Below are 19,778 nucleotides of genomic sequence, written 5' to 3'. Positions count from 1 at the left end.
TTACCAGGTAAGAGAGTAAATTGTTCTTCGAGGGGATTGGGTCCTCCAACGTATTCCATATCTATGACAGACTCCCAAAGCAGTACCAATGCAAGGAGGCGGGAAAAGAATTTAGAAAACAGAAATTTAGAATGCCCAATCAAATTGCGGAGTAAAGGACCGCCTTGCCAAAGGCCAGATCCTGCCCCCGGATGGAATCGAGGGAGTAGTGACGTACAAAAGTATGTACCGAAGCCCAGGTGGCTGCATCACAGATGTTACGAATAGGAACACTCCTCTGTAGGGCAGTAGAGGCAGCCATACCCCTGTTAGAATGGGCCAGTAAGCTGACCGGTGGGTCCTTACCTGCCAAGCGGTAACACTCAGATGTAGCCAAAATAATCCAGCGAGACAAAGTCTGTTTCGTCACAGCTTGTCCCAAACGCTTTCCAGCATACCCAATGAAGAGTTGATCGTCCACTCTGACCCGGGACATGCGTGAAATATAAAAGCTTAACGCTCTCCTAGGATCAAGCCCATGGAGCCTCTCCTCTTCCTTACCAGGATGTGGAGGAGGATAAAACGCCGGAAGAACCACCTTCTGGCCTAAATGAAATTCCGACACCACCTTCGGAAGAAAGGAAGGACGAACCCTAAGGACAACCCTGTACTTATGAAACACAGTGAAGGGTGGCTTGACTGAAAGTGCCTGTAACTCACTCACTCCGCGAGCGAAAGTGACCGCAACCAAACCTACAGTTTTAACATTCAACAGTCTCAAAGGGCATGAATGCAAAGGCTCAAATGGAGCACCCATCAGAAACTTGAGAACAAGGTTCAAATCCCAACCGGGCACCTGGAAAGGTGACGGAGGGAACACATTAGTGAGCCCTTTCAGAAACGGTGAAATTAAAGGAATTTTAAAATAGGAACACTCTTCAGACGAGCGCTTAAATATGGACAGCACCGCCAGGTAACCTTTAACGGTACCCACTTGCAAGCTCCTGTGGGCCAACGAAAGCAAAAAAGACAGAACCATGGGAATGTCACATGCAAAAGGATCCACATTCTTAACCCTGCACCAGTCGCAGAACTTACGCCAACGGTAGGGGGACTTTGTTGCTGGCCGTCTGGCCGAAAGCAACACCCCCATCACGTCTTCAGGGAGGTCCCAATCCTTATACCTCAACCTTTCAGAAGCCAAGCGTGAAGGTTCAGGGATCTGACCTCTGGATGGAGAACCTGGCCCCTCTCCCGTGAGAGCAGATCGTCTCGGTAGGGAAGACAACGTGGAGGGCAGATGGACAAGTCGAGAAGGTCTGGGTACCACGTCCTCCGGGCCCACGCCGGAGCAATGAGGATCATCCGGGAACCGAACCTCTGTAACCTCTACAGTACTTGCGTGATGACGGGGACTGGAGAAAACGCGTACAGCAGTGGGAATGACCACTCTACCACGAACGCGTCTCCTAAGGCTCCTTTTGGAGGAAATTCCCACGAGCAGAACCTCTCGCACTTCTGGTTGGCACTGGAGGCGAAGAGATCCACTTGAGGGGTCCCCCAAAGGGCGAAGATCTCCAGGAGAATCTCCTGAGCCAACTCCCTCTCGTGAGAGATCGCGATCTGCCTGCTCAGAGCGTCCGCCGTCTCGTTTTCGTCTCCGGCCAGATGAACTGCCGAGATCGAAACTTCCTGCTGGATTGCCCAGAACCAGAGCTGCATCACCTCCCTGCACAGAGGAAGTGACCCTGCCCCCCCCCCTTTTTGTTGAGGTAGTGCATGACCATCAGGACATTCTTCCCTCGCACAGTCGGCAGAAAAGCCTTCAGGGCTAGCCTTACGGCCCTCAGCTCTAACAGATTGATATGGAGTCTGGACTCCGACGGAGACCAACAACCGCCGACTGTCAACTCGTTGGCATGAGCTTCCCATCCTGTGAGGGATGCGTCCGTCACGATCGTCACCTCCGGCCAGGGTAGCCAAAATGGAGCCCCCTTCACCAGATTGTCTTCGACGGCCCACCACAGAAGGTCCTGAGCGACAGAGGACGGCACCTGAACAGGGTCCGACATCCTGCTGGAGGACTGAGACCACTGGAGCTTGAGTGTCCATTGCAAAGATCTCATCCGCAACCTGGCCTCTGGCACCAGAAGAATGCAGGATGCCATGAGGCCGAGCAATCTCAAGAACTCGAACGCTGGGAGACTCTGGGCAAGCTGAAACCTGTGCACCATCTGCTGAATGTGATGAGCCCTCACCTGGGGAGGAAAAGACAGCCCCAGGGACGTGTCGAGCACTGCTCCGATGTACTGGAGCCTCTGAATTGGCGTCAAATGGGACTTCTTTAAGTTGAGGGAGAAGCCCAGCTTGTGGAGGGAGTGGCAGGTGACTGACAGATGATCCAGGACTTGCTCGGGAGAGCGCGCCCTGATCAACCAATCGTCCAGGTAGGGGTAGACGTGAATCCCCCCCTTTCCTGAGGTGCACTGCCACCACCACCATGAGCTTGGTGAAGACCCTCGGGGCGGAGGTCAATCCGAATGGCAGGACCCGAAACTGAAAATGCGAGTCGCCAACCGCGAACCTCAGGTACTCCTTGTGCTTTGGATGTATCGGCACATGAAAATAAGCGTCCTTGAGGCCGAGAGACACCAACCAGTCCTGAAGTTGAAGGGCTTGGAGGACTTTAGAGAGAGTAACCATCTTGAACTTGTCCTTCCTGAGGAGTTTGTTCAAACCGTGCGAGTACATGATGGGTCTCAATCCCCCCTCTTTCTAGGAAATCAAAAAATAAGGGGAATACCATCCCTCGTTCCTCTCCGCTACAGGCACCAGTTCTATGGTGCCTTTCTCCAGCAGGGATTGAATTTCCTGCGCAAGGAGCGGTTACGGACTCTTCAAAGAGATTCCCCGGTGGATTGTCGTGAGGCCTCTGCCGGAAAGGAAGACAGTAGCCGTGGGTTATGATCTCCAGAATCCACACATCTGAAGTAATGGCGCGCCACTCTGCAGGATGCTGCGCCAGCCTTCCCCGAACCGGCAAACCATGGGACATGGCCTCATGACTGAGCTGAAGCGGCTGCGGCGTTGCCTGAGGGCAAAGAGGCAACAGCCCGAGCGGCCTTGGCACCTCGAGTACCTTGTTGTCCACCTCTGGCACTCCCACGGTGGCCCCTTTGACTAGCAGCTCCTTTCGCTTTACCAAAGGATGAGTAATAACGAAAGAAACCTCCCCTCCATTGCTGTCCCCTAGGACGAAAAGGCGGAGGTTGGCGAACTGCAGCGTTCCCAACGACTGCGCTGCAGCTTTTGAGGTCAGCAACCTCTCAAGGCTCTCGTCAGCCTTGCTGCCAAAAAGATGGACACCATCAAAGGGCATGTTGAGGAGCCGGGCTTGCACATCAGGAGCAAACCCCAACTTCCGCAACCACTCAAACCTGCGTATTACGGTGCTCGCCGCCATGGACCAGCTGACGCAATCTGCCATGTCCAAACCCGACTGAACGGCCTCACACATGGCATCCTTGCCACCCTGGACCATAGCAAGACAACCATCCCGGTCGTCCCCTTCGGGAATATGTTCAGCTGCTAAGGCAATACAGTTCCACAGAGTCTGCGTGAAACGAGACAGGGCACATACGGAGTTGGCTGCCTGAAGCGCCATACCCCCTGAAGAAAATACTTTCTTCGCCCAGCCTCAAAACGCTTGTCGTCCCCATCAGAAGGGATGGTAGGATACGACGCCTGCTTAGCTGGGGCCGTAGCCGCCTGCACCACCAAACTTTCCGGAGTGAGGTGCGTGGACAAGTAGCAAGGGTCACTACTGGCTGGTATTTTCGCGGCAAAGACTTGCCCACTGCCGGGAGACTCTCTGGAGCAGTCCAAGCTGCTGCCACCCTTCTTTGCAGAGCCATATGGAATGGCAGTACCGGGTCAGCAACCTCTCAAGGTTATCGTCAGCCTTGCTGCCAAAAAGATGGACGCCATCAAAGGGCATGTTGAGGAGCCAGGCTTGCACATCAGGAGCAAACCCCGACTTACGCAGGTTTGTGTGGTTGCGGATTACGGTGCTCGCCACCATGGACCGGCTGACGCAATCTGCCATGTCCAAACCCGACTGAACGGCCTCACACATGGCATCCTTGCCATCCTGGACCATAGCAAGACAACCATCCCGGTCGTCCCCTTCGGGAATATGTTCAGCCGCTAAGGCAATACAGTTCCACAGAGTCTGCGTGAAACGAGACAAGGCACATACGGAGTTGGCTGCCTGAAGCGCCATACCCCCTGAAGAAAACACTTTCTTCGCCCAGCCCTCAAAACGCTTGTCGTCCCCATCAGGAGGGATGGTAGGATACGAAGCCTGCTTAGCTGGGGCCGTAGCCGCCTGCACCACCAAACTCTCCGGAGTGGAGTGCGTGGACAAGTAGCAAGGGTCACTACTGGCTGGGCGGTATTTTCGCGGCAAAGACTTGCTCACTGCCGGGAGACTCTCTGGAGCAGTCCAAGCCACTGCCAACCTTCTTTGCAGAGCCATATGGAATGGCAGTCAGTGGGTGGACCTTGATCGAGGATATCCGTAAGGTCATCCTGCACAAAATCAACTGGGGGCGCCGACCACCCAAGTAGTCGGTGACCCTTGACATAAGGCGCCGGTACGATGACTCGGCATGGGTGCCAGGCTCAGGCCTACAGAACACCACCTCCGGAGAGGTGTTCAGACCACTGGCGTCATGCAGTGACTGACGCAAGTCCTCAATCTGGCTATGCCCAGAAAGAATCTCATCTGGTACCGTGCCCAGAACCAACCCATCATCGGAACCCTCATCCAACTTGGAAATATAATCCATAGGCTGGAAAGTGGGCATTCAATAGGAGAGAAAGACATGTTTTGCCTTGGCCAGAGCCTTTCCAGGGGGGTTCCCCCATGCCACGGGGTTCCTTTGACACCACAGCCTCGAAAGGCATCGAGCAACACGGCGTCGAGTGAATCGACGTCGAGCGCGGCGCCGACAAGATCGACGGCTTCGACACAGGCCTCAAGGGCGGAGCCCCGAGCGTGTACTTCGACAGCCTGGGCGCTGATGGCATCGACGACTTCCTCGGAGGCGGAGCCTTGAGAAAGTCTGTTGACGGCCTCGGCGCCACCGGCGTCGACGTCTTCTTTGAAGACTTCACAGGTGCACACGGGCTCGAGCGTGTCGAGGACCGGGACCTGGACGGGCATGACTGCAACGATTCCCCTTGTCCGAGTGGGACCTCTCCCGCGAATCGTGCTGACCACCCGAGCCCTAGCGTACGAGTGGTGTCTCCAGTATGGTCACGACCGACCCCTCTCGGAGGTGCGGACGGACCGGAGCCCTGCGATTCAAGAATCGCCAACATTGTCTTCCCGAAGGAAGCCCACTCCTCCGGAGAGGATCACTTGGTGGGATAAGAAACCCGCCGACGGGCAGAGTCCTCGGAAGAGGACGGGTGAAGGCGACCGATGACGGCGCTTCCGGGAGTGCCTTGAAGAGGCAGAGGAGTGGCGGGACTCACTCCGGGACCGAGACCCCCTAGACTTACGACTACGATGCGGAGAGTCGCCCCTCGAATCGTCCGTCGAAAGCCCAGTGGACCTCGCCTTCCAGGGCTTGGACACCTTACTGACCGACAGCTTCTTCTTACGTTCCCGCAAGGCCTTGGACATAAGCGACTGGCAGTCGACACAATCATCCGTGTCATGGGCCTCCACGAGGCACCAGAGGCAGACGTCGTGCGAGTCCGTCACCGACATCTTGGACCCACAGTCCCCACACTTCTTGAAGACCGGACGCGGGGCGGAAGCTTCACGAAGAACATACTTCACAATACAAACAGGTTCGAAGAACCGAGAAAGAACAGAAACTCCAAAGAGTCGAGGCGCACCGAGATCTCCAAAGCAAACACGTTTGCGGAAAAAAAGGAACTGAGGCTACGGGCGTCGTGCGTCCTACTTATAACATCCAGTGTCGTCAGCCGTCGGAGGAGGTCCTCGAGGGCGCCGTATCGACGTCATCGACGCAGGACGCAGACGCCGAAAGATTTTCCGAAGCAGCACAGCTGTGGTGCTTACTGTCATAGATATGGAATACGTCGGAGGACCCAATCCCCTCGATAAGAAATACAAGTCCCCCGGTCAGCCCACGTGCAGGCTGGCAACCCCCCCCCCCTTGCCCAACCCGTAGCAGCTGCAAGCTAATGAGACGCTGTGGAACGGAATGGATACATTGTCACACAGGACACTGTTCCTTTGTAGCTGGGAAGCACACGGGAGGGGCGGAGAGCGGGGAGCCAGAACAGCAAGCTGGAAGTACTAATGAGGCACACGCAATAGATGAACTCTGCCAAGATATACTATAGCGGTCACAAATTGATACATGAATGGTGATACTCACAATACTAGCTAACTGGAGCGACGACACAGGACTCGGGAGGGCTGTTGAGCTGGGGGATATATGAACACTGCTGGAAGTACTGAGGTGGGGCCGGAGTAAGACTGGCTGTCTGGGGGTGCACACAAAACATTGGGGCACGACATCGGCCACGGCAGGTGCTCAGTAGCCCATTTGAGCGCTGCATCACTAAACTCATTGGCATGCAAGATCGGGGAAAGCCCTTGCCGGCCTGACAGATCAATCCCGGACTGCTGACCCCTTTAGTCCATCCATACCACCTCTTGGGGCGGACTGCTCCTGGAAGAAGGGGAACTAGGGGGCCCCACGTCAAGCAGAAGTGGCGAACTGCAGAAGACATTACCCAAACAGTGAATAAAGGAGCTCAGTAGCCCTACTTAAGTAGGAGGGAGCCCTACTTAAGGGCAGCACTTGACCAGCAGCTCCTACACAAATAAGATGGCATCTAAACTGCCCAAAAGTAAAGGAAAGCAGTCCACCCTGGAGGACTTCCCAAAACACCACATGTGATATTGGGGGCCAGTGGAACAGGGTATGCGAGAAAATGAGCAGGTGGTGCCCAACAACCAGCAGATACTTGACGCCATTGCCGAGCTGGAAGGAGCATGGGAGAGCAAAATGAGCACCGCCATCTTGGACCTAAGAGAAGTGCTGGAATCTAAAATAGATGCAGTGAGCATAGATGGTAATTTGCTGCAACAGGATGTACGGGCGCTCGCCGAGCACACAGGAACCCTTGAAAAGGAGATGAAAACTAACAAGCACGACTAACAAGAGTGACATCCATGTGCTACAACAGCAGGTGCGCAATCTGGAGGAGAGAGCCAAAGAGGCAGAGGGGCGGGCCCACAGGAACAACGTGTGCATCGTAGGGCTTCCAGAAGGAGAAGAAGGATCTGATCCAATGAACTACGTGGAGAACATGCTGCTGCAGGAGATACCGGGTGGAGCTCTGAGCCAGGGATTCACAGTCGAGAGAGCGCACAGGGCCCTGTCCAGACGACCACCGCCGGGGGCCCCGCCGCGACCTATCATTGCCAAGATCCTAAACTACAAAGACAGGGAGAAGGTCCTAGAGCACTTTCGTAAAGGGGGAACCATAAACAGAGCATCAGCCTCCATCACCGCGTATCCTGACTACACTCTCATGGTGCAGAGACAACGCATAAACTATGTTGCAGTGAAAAGAAGGTTGCGTGAAGCGGGCTACAGGTATATGCTACCGTATCCAGCAAAAATGAAAGTGCTGCTTGGAACAAAGCGCTATTTTCCGAGTCACCTGTGGATGTGACCGCTTGGTTGGATTCGAAGAATTGCCTGATGGGAGCGGAAGGCCAAAAAGAGAAAGCGACTGAAAAGTGAGCCAGAGCCTTGCCACAACTGTGCGGATGCACAAGCGGAATACACGAGAGATAAGTAAAGCTTGCACAGTGACATTGGGACTAGAATATAGAGGATTGCATTAGAAATCGATAGGCATGCTACAGGATCCATAACTGTACGCGTTGTTAGCGCTGGGCAGGAAGCAGCACTGGGTGACACGCTACCATCCCACTACAGGTAGTTTAGTTGGGATACTGCTAGAGCGGTATCCCCCTGCTGAGTACCGAATATCGGTTGTACCAAGAGGAGGGCTAGATGCGGGGTAGCCTGAGATCCAGAGATGGAGCTGGGCAACAGTTTGGGGAAGTTAGAGGGGGGGTGACGGTTGGAAGTTGGGAACAGTTGGGGACCGGGAGGGAAGGGGGAGGGGGGAGAGTTGAGAAGTTTGTAGTGAAAATAGTTAGAGAAGGAGCTTATATCCACACAAAATAATACAGGGTGCGCAGGACAAGGAGGGACGGAGATGGGACGGGATATGGATGAAGATGGGAGACCTTAGAATAGTAACCTGGAACGTCAGGGGACTCAATAGCTATATTAAAAAGGAACAAGGTCATGATGTACCTGAGAAGGCAAAAGATAGACATCGCCCTGCTACAAGAAACCCACCTCACTAAAGAGAAACAAGAGGTGATAAAGAAAAAAATGGAGAGGAAACACCATGGGGCAATGTATTCGGCATATGCCAGGGGTGTAATCACCTGGGTGGCGCAACACGTACCCTCCCAACTGTTGCAGTCCACAGTGGAGCAGGACGGGAGGATGGTGGTGATGCGGGGGATGTTAGAAAACAGAGAGCTGTGCATCATTAACACATACGCCCCTAACCAGTACATAGTAGCCTATTTTTAGACACTATATAGCAAAATTAGCCCCCACGTGGGAGGCGCGGTCATATGTGGAGGGGACTTCAACTGCACGCTAAATCCCAAATAGACAGATCAGACACGAAACTAGACAGACCTACCCCCGCAGCCAAAACCTTACCGGCCCTGCTGGGAGATTTTCAGCTGGAGGAAGCAACACCCGAACAATGACACTATTCACAATACGCTGCCCCGCAAAAGCTATACACGAGACTAGACTACATGTTCGGAGCTCATCGGGGAAATCGTGAGCTCAGAATATAAAGCAAGAATACAATCAGACCCCCTCCCCCTTGATTCTGGCGTGGCGACACCAGCCCCCCAGAGCCAACATGGAGGCTCAGAGCCGAAGCCCTGAAAGATAGAACATTACGGGAGAACCTAAAGGTAGGAGATAATCGAATATTTTGAAAATAATACTGGGAGTGTAGAGTCAGAGGGCACTCTATGGGAGGCGTTCAAGGTAGTAGTGAGGGGAGCACCCATATCCAAGTACAAAGGGCTCCAAGGGGGCATAACGCAGGAATTACAAGAGAGCGAAAGGAAGATGGAAGCAATCATGAAAAGAGGGAACACCTCACAGGAAGAAGCTGAGACTATGAGTCAATTACAACAAGAAAGCAGCAAGCTCTGGGAAAGATTATGCAACTTAAATTATAACAAATACATTGAAAGACAACATGTGGGAGGGGACAAACCGGAGAGGCTGCTAGCATGGTTATATAAGAACGAGTCACCCAGATCAGCAATCAGAGAGATAAAGGCGGAAACGGGCCAACTATGGGACACCCAAGAGAGCATAAATGAGGGATTCCTTAAATTCTACCAACACCTATATGAGGATGCTGGGGAGATAGCAGAGCAGGAGATTCGAGAGACATTAGAGGATATAGGATTACCTAAACTGAGCACAGAAGATAGGGAGGGAACCTGGAGGCCTCGTTCACAATAGAGGAACTAGAGACAGTGATCAAACACTTGCCCACCAGCAAAGCCCCTGGGGCAGACGGGCTCCCTAGCGAATTCTACAAAACGTACAGACGTTACTAGCAATGTTAAATGAAGCCTTCCAGAAGGGGCGCTTGCCGGAATCCCTGAGGGAGGCGATAATCATTCCTCCTTAAACCCAATAAGCCGAGTACAGACTGTGGGTCGTACAGACCACTATCCATGCTAAACCAGGATAGTAAAATTCTTACGGCGGTGATGGCAAATAGACTTAAACGGGTAATAAATAAACATACACCCCGACCAGACTGGATATGTCCCAGGCAGAAGTATGTCCGTTAACCATAGAAGGCTCCACCACATAATAGAACAGGCGGAAGGCGACCCAAGTTAAATCGCAATAGTCTCGCTAGACGCGGTGAAAGCCTTCGACTCTGTAAGATGGCCTTGGCTGATGGCGGCTTTGAAGAAATATGGGATGGGGCCTGGGTATCTGAGGTGGGTGAAATTGGTGTACAGCTCCCCTCTGGCTAGAGTCAAGACGGGAGCTATCATCTCAGATAAATGGCAACTCAGCAGAGGTACTTGATAGGGCTGCCCATGGTCCCCGATGCTGTACATCCTGGCACACGCACCTCTAGCGATCTATCTAAGACAACAATATGACAAAATAGGGGTTCACACTAAAAGGGAGATCACACTTGATATCACTGTATGCAGACGATATGCTGCTGTACCTGCGGTACCCGGAGGAAAATTTGCAATACGTTTTGGAGGTGATGGAGCGTTATGCAACACTCTCTAGCATAGCGGTTAACCCCAAAATATCATGCATGTTTCCCTTAGGTAGATACAAAGGAGTGATAGAGGACAACTTACCGACCTTGCAAATAGCATGGGAGACCACAAAGTTTCGATACCTGGGGATTAACATATCACACGATAGAAGAACACAAATATAATACAGAAAAAGCAATAGAAAACATCAAGAACAGCATGGGGTCCTGGACGAAGCTCCGGCTAGCCATGGTAGCGAGGCCGCTTTGCTGAAGGTGGTGGTTTTGCCCAGGCTACTACATTTTTTCGTAAACATCCCACACATGTTGCCTAGACGATTTTTATTAAACTCAGAGCCTATGCAGAGGTTTCCTTTGGCATAACACCAGGAACAGAATTGCCTTATGGAAATTACAGAACACATATGATAGAGGGGGCATAAACCTACCGAACTTTGAGATATACCATTTGGCTGGGCAGTTGCAATATGTAGCTAGGTGGCTGTCGGAAGACACGACGGCGGAATCCAGACTGTTACGAGACGAATGCGACCCGTACTTTTTAAACATTTTTATTTGTGTTTGGTTATAATAAACCTTTACAAAAATACAACTTTACTTAACATCAAATTCATTTCATACAACATTTGAAAGAACCAATATGGCTACCTAAATCAGAGCTAAAAGGGCGATCGAGATTGCTGCAACTAGGCTGGGAGACATGACACAAGGCGTGCTGAGCTATGGGCAACCCGACCCCATGCTCCGCGCAGGGACCACTTGTGACTCTATGCGGGGTGGATGAGCAACTAAGAAAGGTGATCCGGAGACATTGGGAGCAGGTAGGCTTGGCAATTCTGGGAGACATATGGCAAGAGGGGAAGGCATTGGATTTCCAAACGATAGTCAATGAAACCGGGCTACACCCGGAGCAATACATTACTTACACCAGAGTGGTGTTACGCTCACCTGGCTCCCACAGAGGCGTCGATCTGAACTGGACAGCTGCGGTCTACACCAATGTGACACGTAGGGCCGAGATGACGGACTGGACTGGCCCACCTAGCTTTGTTTGCTTGGCCCGTAGGAATATCCTTCTGCAAATGGAGAAAGGGAATTAACCACCCGTGCAGTCGAGTGTAAATTCCCCCCACCCGTGCTGTTCTCCCCACAGATCACCTTTGATGTCCCCTCCTATAGTCTCACCTGATGGTTTGAAAAGATGAGCTCTCCATCCTGCATTGAGCGCAGGGGCGCGTTGAGAACCAGTTGCTTCACTGGCTCGAAGGAATCGGTGAGTTCCAGAACAATAATGACTCCAAAAAATATGTAGTTCGTAAGAGTTCACATGTCTGACTTTCACTCTTGTCCGATTCCTTGCAGTTTGCAGCTTGACCCCAGCGAAGAGTTCCTCGTGGTAGCTGACGAAGTTCAGGTAAGGATTTGGCTATCCTACACAGTTCAATAAAATAAGGCCAGAATGTAAGCTGCCTGTTCCCTTATTCAGGTGTGGCGAGAAAATATGAAGTTCGAGGAATTATGCCTCTGGCGGTAAAATTAGGTAAGTCTGTTGCGGTGAGAAGAGTTCCCCTTATTGTCCCGTTGTCTCACCTTGTCGTCCTTTTGTTCCCCTTAGGGGCCGGGGTGCGGCGAGGATGCAATGGAGACTGCGCTGACTCGTGAAGAGGAATAGTACTCCCGGCGCTAATCAGGTAAGTCTATGGGGGTAGTTACTATTGCCTCCGTTTATTTCCTTGGCTCACCTTTGCTGTTCTTGTGTTCCCCTTAGGTGCCAGAATGCAGCGTAACGTGAAGAAGGATGTGGTGGATCGTGAGGATGCTCCGAGGGCCGGTGAGTTCAGTGCGGCGCTGCAGCAGGCGAGGCGGCGCGCGTAAATGCTTCTTTCTTGCAGTTCGAAGGTGCGGTGGATCCGGAATCCAGGTAAGGATCGAAGGTTTGCTCTTATTCTAACCTTTCTCCTTCTGTTCCTCCCTTTTTCTAGGAGCTGCAGACTCGAGGCGGGCGTGGCAGAAGACTGGATGCAGGCTTGCAGACATGGAGAGTGTTACGCTGCTGGATGCAGAATAACACGAAGCGTGTGCTGCTCTTCGGGCGTGGTTTAAATAGCCTCCAAAGTAGTCTTAGGTGAGTATTCTTCCCCAGCCCCACCAGAGTAAAAAATAGTCCCTAGGTAAAATAGTCCCTTCCAAGCCTCATTTGGCTTGAAGCTCTGCAGCATGGTCTGCACCAGGTAAGTTTACTCTATGAGCCTGGCGCCATAGGCGCCAGGACCGCACCCAAACAGCCCCTAACAGGGGCTTTTGGGCTTGATCAAAACAACTTGATGCCTGCTTCCGGGGTTGCTGGGCCTGGTCTGGTTCCCCGGGGGTAGGCATCATGACAAGTGGTCAAACGGGTGAAGGAGACGTGGTCAGAAATAGCGCTAGCAGAACAACCTGACACGGCAATAGAAACGATATACGATATCTCGGAAGGAGGGCATGAGGTATCCCGGATCTATGAACTGGTGATGTCTAGAGTGGGTAAGGAGGTGACCCAGCTGAGACTGGACTGGGAGGAGGAGGCAGGAGCACCCATGCAAAATGGGCAATGGGAAAGGGCACAGAGATATCATAAAAAGGTGTCCAGGAATGCTAGACTGCAACAGATTCAGCTGTACATAACCCATAGGGCATATATGACCCCCCCCACCCCCTGGAGAATTGCCAGATTCGGGAGCACAGAGGTACAAACATGCCCCAAATGTGGGGAGGTGGATGCAGGGATGATTCCTATGTTCTGGGCATGCCCAGCTGTGGAAAAATTCTGGGGGGCAAGTTAACCAACGCCTAACTGAGAAGGGAATTAAGCTAGATGTAGAATCCGTTTGGGCATGTATGGTAGGGGGGATTCACCAGACCACGCAACTTGAAACACGTGGACCTGGCCTTCATTCTGGCTAAACGTAGAATTGCTATGACTTGGAAAACATGCCACAGACCCAGAATAGAGGTATGGTGGCATGATCTCTTGAAATGGGCAGAGGCCGAAACAGTAGTATGGTATGAGGCAGCCAGCAGAGGGGAGGAACACGAAGTGGGACCTCCGATAGCATGGAGACAGCTGGTGGCTACATTGTTGGGACCCACCCAAACCAGCCCAAGCGAACATGATACGACAGAGCCCCAAGAGACATGATATCTGGAGAACACAGGAGTAAGCTCGAGTTAAGGGGGGAGGAGGGGAGAAGACAGTAATAAAGATATATAAACGTATGATAAAATGCTGGCAAACGAAACCATCGGGTGTGCTGGTTGACTTTTGTTTGTTGTAAAAACCAATAAAACTTTTTTTTTTTTAAATGGTTGAAAAGTCATTAGTGAACATTCGTCCCATAGACCGACCTGGGGGCCCTGCCAGATCTTCCTAGACCTGGGTGGTCTGTTCTTAAGCTATTCCACTTCCCCTTCCCCTTCCTTACGCCAGCACACCATCTTAGTTAATGCAGCACACCATCTTGATGCGTTTTGGCCCCTCTTGGGGTAGGTGCCCCCTCTTTAGTGTCCTTCAACTTGTTCTTTGACATCTTTAAAATATGTATGCACTGCCTTCTTATCGTTGCTACAGTTTTTGCTGCCCAACCAGAAGGCTCACCTTAATCCTGTAATTTGCTTTTCTTATAGGGTACCACAGGTTCAAGTCCCTCGCCCCACCACTTTTATTCCCTGGAGATCGCCAGAGTCCTTCCACTTCCAAGGAGCCACACCTTGTGTCCTTCCTTTGTGGCTCTCGAGCGCTACTTCCAATGAAATCCTTGGTGGGTGCACTGTTCCAGTTCGACTACCACTGCAGTGCCACACCCACCTCAGCACAAGTCCTCTTTCTGCCTGATTCAATCAATTCCAAAATTCACAGTGGTGGAAACCTTCGTGCCCTGCTACCCGCTCAAAAAAGTCAGTTTTTAAGTTTCATGCCCATCCTCAGCAGTCCTTAACAGGCCCAGATTCCAAAATGGCGATCAGGCGGGGCCTTGATGTAGTTTCTTGCTTATCCCTCACCATCCAGTTGGATCAGTCTCCATTCTTAATTCCAGGGATACCCATGCCTTCCTTGGGTTGCCACAACAATTTACACGCTCTCCCTAGAGTGAGTGTTCCATTTACATAGTTTCTGCGGCGCCGGGTGGGAGCCTTCCCCTCACAGTGTTATTGTGACAGCGGCCATCTTGGGGAAAAATATGACCAACCCTTTCTTAACACTGTATTTGAATTTTATATCAGTTACTCCAATTACTTTAATTGGGCTTTCTTGCGCTGTTAATGATAGGCGACACTCGCGCTCAAGCGCCCTGCTAACCCACTCGCTTTCTCAGAGTTTACTGGGCAGTTCTGGCGTTCCTCACTTCCTACAGTTTTCTTCTCCTTTGGTTCACTGACTGGGAGTGCGTCCCGTTAGCCGTTTGGCTCCCGCTTTATCTTCCTTTGCTTCTGGCGACTCCCGTCTCTCTACACGCTGTTCTCATCAGTCACCATGTTGCCTTCCACAGTGTGCTCGTCTCTGTAAAAAGTGTACCAGCTTTTTCTTTAAGCCTTGAAGTGTATTCCACATCCTCTAGAGGAAGACCGCCAAGGGTCCCCAGCATGGTTATTCAATAGTCAAAGGAATAAATGCTTTAAGGAAAAGGAGGGGCTTCTGAAATCTGAATCTCTCAAATTGAGAATATTTTCTGAAGATTAAAGAATAACTCTCAAGCTATAGAGTGATATCCTATTCTATCCAACATTGTGCCCATATGCTTTTTTTGTAAACATTCTATACAAACTAAGGCATACTCCTACCTGATAGTATTGCAGTTGCTTACTCATCTCCTTCATGTGCTGATCATATTCTCCTATAAGGGGTGCCAATAAGCTGCAAAAAAAGGGGCACAACATTGTTTTTTTTATTTTATTTTTTTTAAAACAGTAGTACCTCCAAAACGAGTCAATATAAAACAATAGCAAGGTGATCCTGTAGCAGGACCATATCCGATTAAAGAGGAGTGAACAAGTTTAGTTTGCTTTCAAAATATAAAAGAACACAGAAGCAAGCACCCATTTATTGCACATCTACTGTAGAGTGAGATACATCCTGCATGGTGAACTTGTTTTTCTGGTTTTATCTTAACATTGTCTTCCAATCAGAAGCACATTACAAAATGTCAGCAGTCACATCGTTGACAGTTACATTAGAGGAGAAATGCAATAACAAATGCAGCATGAACCAAGTAGTGGAGTGGGTTTGGTGGGAGCATTAAACGAATATGGCAAGGGTAAAGGATACACATAAGTATATTAACACAATAGATAATAAATGAATATAGTTGGAAAGGAGGATGGGGTGCAGAACAAATGCTGTTTAGTGATGCTCATGGCAAGTTCCAGGTACTGCTCAGGGAGTTTTGAACATGGTCACTGTGTGGATACACTGGAGGTCAAGGATAAACCGTTGCAGTACTGCGAAGCTAGCAGGGTGAAAAAGCTCAAGGCATCACATGATGGAATTGGAGTGGGGCATTTGAATGGGGTCTGTCTCAAGAACAGATTTGAAGAACAGGAGAAGGACCCACCACACATTGAGTTGGTGTGCTTAGGACCATGGGAAATTGTGGAGGGTGAGAATTGCAAAGTTCAGCATGTAGTTAAGAAAATATTAGAAAGGGAGTTTGATTAGGGTGTAATAACCCAGTATGCTGAGAAGTGTTTTGTGTACAGTCTTTTGCCTGCTATCTATTGATGAAGGAACAAAAAGAATGCATGTCGAAGCCTGCATACCAAAGAAACCCCACCCATGATTGCGTGCATGGGCTGACAGGCCCTTCCTCAGCAGCCCGGATGGGGGAAGTCGCAGGCGTGGAGAGTGAGAGCGTGAAAGAGTGAGCAAGAGGTAGCGGGGGGAAGAGGGGGAAAAGGCAGGTAGGGGAGGGGGAGGAGTTAGAGGGGGGGTCAGGATCAAATCCCCTCCCCCAGATGAAAAGAAAATCCCAACATTGCAGGAGAAGGGGGTGCGTGGGGTAGTTCCAAGGTGGAAGGGGGGATAAAACCACCGGAAAAATTACCATTCCTGCCCATTGAAGGCTGTACGAAGTGGCCTTAAAAACAGTCTTTTGGTATTCAGGCAGGTTTTAGACATATAACTCAAGGGTTGAGTTCAGAGACTTAACAGTCCTAGGTTAAAGGGGGGCAGATTTTACAGATGTTCAAGAGGTTGAGTCCGGCAGCCATTGCAGTAGATGTGATCTACTGCTGAAGTGTGAGGCCACCAAGTATCTTTCAAAGCGGACCCCCCTAACTTGCGAGAAGGGAGGTCCCTATTGTCTTAGAGGAGTTTCGCTGAATTCAACACAACACATTCCAATGACAGCACCATCCAATGCAGAGATACAGCTGGTAAGGCAAAAGGATAGTTCATGTGTGAAGGAAGGGAAGAAGTAAAATATTAGAGGGACGTCAAACAGACGACGTGATAAATCACAGGGGGAAACAGGACTACCAAAAGATGTGGAAAGCATCAAGGGGCATGACCCAAGGAAAGAACCTGCTGTGACATGCAGTTGGACACCCACTGAAAGGGGGATATCCAAGCAGGAATAATTTCAGTTGACATAAGGTGGCATCAGCCTGGCTGGAGAACAAAAAGTGAAGAGCTGTATCCTGGGACCACCGAGAGAGAGGGTCAGGAAGAGAGAAGAATGTCCAACAGTGCTCAAGGCAGCATAGTGGGTTGACACAATTGAGTAGTTGCAAGCAAGTTTGAGACTTGAGTGAATGCAATTCATGGTGGAGTGTCTGCTACAGATATACTGTAAGGGGGGGTCAGTACAGACGACATTCACCCCCACGCAATTGGTAATACGGCAGAAAACAAAATGTATGGTTAGTGTGTAGTGGTGGGGAAGGCAGCTGTGTCAATATTTTGCAGGATTGTCGGGACAGCTGTTGGATTTGTCATGATGGAAAAGGTAGTGAAGCACGTTGAAAGATTTTAAAGACCTCCAAGCAATAGGTTAAAAAGGGTGAGAACATGTTTGAGCAGTTGAGGGACGCCAGCTCCTTGACATTATGGGGTGCAAAACAGAGCACATGCAGGGTTAGCAAGCAAAAGAAAAGCTATCTGTTCAGCAAGTGTGGTAGGAGGCACACCCAGAGTGGTGGAAAGGGTTAAGGAACGGAGGGAGGGGTTAGGAAGATTTACCAAAGGTTCTCTGGTCCGTGTTTGGTTGGATCAGCCTGTTATTGGTAAACAGGGATTCCTTTAAGGTTTTCCTTATTTAGAGCAGATAAGGCTTTACTATTAGGAGGTAAGTATATTATATGAAAGGTTTACCATAAGAATACATCTGCATTAACAGGTGAGAACTAAGTTTAAGAAATTGCAATTAAAAAAAAGGGGGGGCTGAGGGAACACCAAATGAAAAATGAATCAAGAAGAAGGAGAGATACCTAATAGATAGGAAACAGGATTCAGTACTTAGAAAACATCTCCAATGTATAATTTTGTTGCTCAGAGGGGCTGGCAGTCAAGTAATTCTCATGCGCATGGGTGAAGAAACGCTTGTGTACGAGCGCGATAGAAATGATATGAGGTTTCTAAGCGCGGACCCGGGGATCGAACCTGTGGTGCTCCGTGTCGTCTTGCTTCCAAGACGACACGGAGCACCACATTCTTTCCCCTGAGCTATCCTCACGAGACTATAAAATATCAATATCAAAAGAAAGCCCTTCAAAAGGTTGCTGAATTGGATAGAAACAGTTAGGCTGGGAGTTCAGGAAGAGAGCACGGGGGTATTAGAGGCCTCCAATACTAGATGTCTTTCCAAAGATCCCTAGTGTTAGTGTTTGTGTCAAAGATTGTGTCAAAGATTGTTAAATTTTGCTTTCTATTTATGTGTAGTGTAAGGAAGGCATGGTATCACAAGTATGATCGACACAAATGATGTAGTTCAAGGGTGCTTATTAAACTATTCTTGTAAAACCAAACCTTTTTTTTTTAAGGGGGCGACTTCTTTCGCAAAAAATGATTGTTCAAAAATTGATAATCGTGTTAGTCGCACCCTGGGATACACTTAAGGAGTGCCCCTTCCTTCATCTAAAAAGATGTGTAGTTGTATCCCTGAGTTGCGCCGAACACATTTGAGTTGGTCTTAATCCAGTTTTTATTAGTTAAACTCTTGATTATTTGTAATGCCCTTATCGTTTAACACGTGTTTTCAAAACCGGGCTATAATTGCATTTAATTACTTGTATGGAGGTCTAACTAATACCCGCAATGTTCTTTACTTGTTCCCTAAGCGCTCTTCAAATGCACTCAAATCACTGGGTTAACTCCCTTAGAGGGTCCATATTCTTACAGTGGCGACCAGCGTTGTCTCTCTCGCTGCACTGGTCGCCACAAAAGGTATAAACAATGTGGTTCCTTTCCCTATGGATTAACTGACAGATGAAAAAACCTCTTAATTCATCTTTTGTAAAATGCAATCAAATTTACATTACCTTCTATCGGTCAGGCCAGGTAACGCCATTTCATTTTCTCTAAAAGCACCCTCCTGCAAATAAAAGGGGTTGGAGTATTACATATGATAAGTAGTATTTTACTGGTTAGAGATAAGCATTCTAATAAAGCGAAGGAAACACTGAAACCAAACGATTCGGTACTCCATACAGAAAGCTAAAAATGCTATCTCACAAATAGTTATGTCACAACAAATTAATCCATTCTTCCCCAGCATTTTGAGGATGGGGTGGGGGATCACAAGCAATGCTACGGTAAGAAAACAAACATGATGTTCATTGCTTATTTGTTTATTATTTATATGGTGCACCAAACCCAAAAGGTATCAGGGCGCAATTCTCTTTTCACAGTGATCCAGAAGCATTTTTAAGGTAAAAAAACCAAACCAGGTGGGTTTGCTAGAGTCACTAAATGCATGGTAATATTGCTCAAAAGGAATGCGACCTGCACATGCTTCCAACGTAGAACATTAAGCATTCTAGAGTGGAATGTGTGCAAGGCTCAGAATCTGCAGTGTCCTAACACAGACTACATTGTTTGTGCTAACTGGAACAGGCACACCACCATACAATTAGTGAGAGAATGTGTCCGTCTAACAAATTGAATAATGTATCATGATAGACTAAAATGTATCACAATGCAACCTCAACTTCTATCGCCAAACTTCTACCTATTGCCACTCAAGACGCAAGTGGCCATTGAATGGAAAGAAAAATGTCCAGCTCTTTACCAAATCCTACATCACCAACAATATGTTTTTTAGAATGTCCATTCTCTGATATCTTTTGGTGGAGTTTATTTAAACCTATTGCAACATCATCCACTCAATGATAATTAA

General features: G+C 49.5%; 1 protein-coding gene across 3 annotated transcripts in view; it reads right to left on the bottom strand.

Annotated features, from left to right (window-relative positions):
- The window catches only part of SCLT1 (sodium channel and clathrin linker 1), a 1,687,870-nt gene that overhangs the window by 1,515,525 nt on the left and 152,567 nt on the right, over positions 1–19,778 (bottom strand). For all 3 annotated transcript variants that reach the window (XM_069631056.1, XM_069631057.1, XM_069631058.1), the window contains exons 4-5: positions 18,922–18,974; positions 15,229–15,301 (exon numbers count right to left, since the gene is read on the bottom strand). In XM_069631056.1, the coding sequence (XP_069487157.1) occupies positions 15,229–15,301; positions 18,922–18,974 (126 nt within the window). The remainder of the gene's footprint in view (positions 1–15,228; positions 15,302–18,921; positions 18,975–19,778) is intronic.

The sequence above is a fragment of the Ambystoma mexicanum genome, chromosome 6q (genome assembly GCF_040938575.1).
Source record: "Ambystoma mexicanum isolate Mex_15411 chromosome 6q, UKY_AmexF1_1, whole genome shotgun sequence".
Taxonomy (NCBI): domain Eukaryota; kingdom Metazoa; phylum Chordata; class Amphibia; order Caudata; family Ambystomatidae; genus Ambystoma; species Ambystoma mexicanum.
Note: the sequence above shows the minus strand (reverse complement) of the source record. Positions and strands in the feature narration are given on the sequence as shown.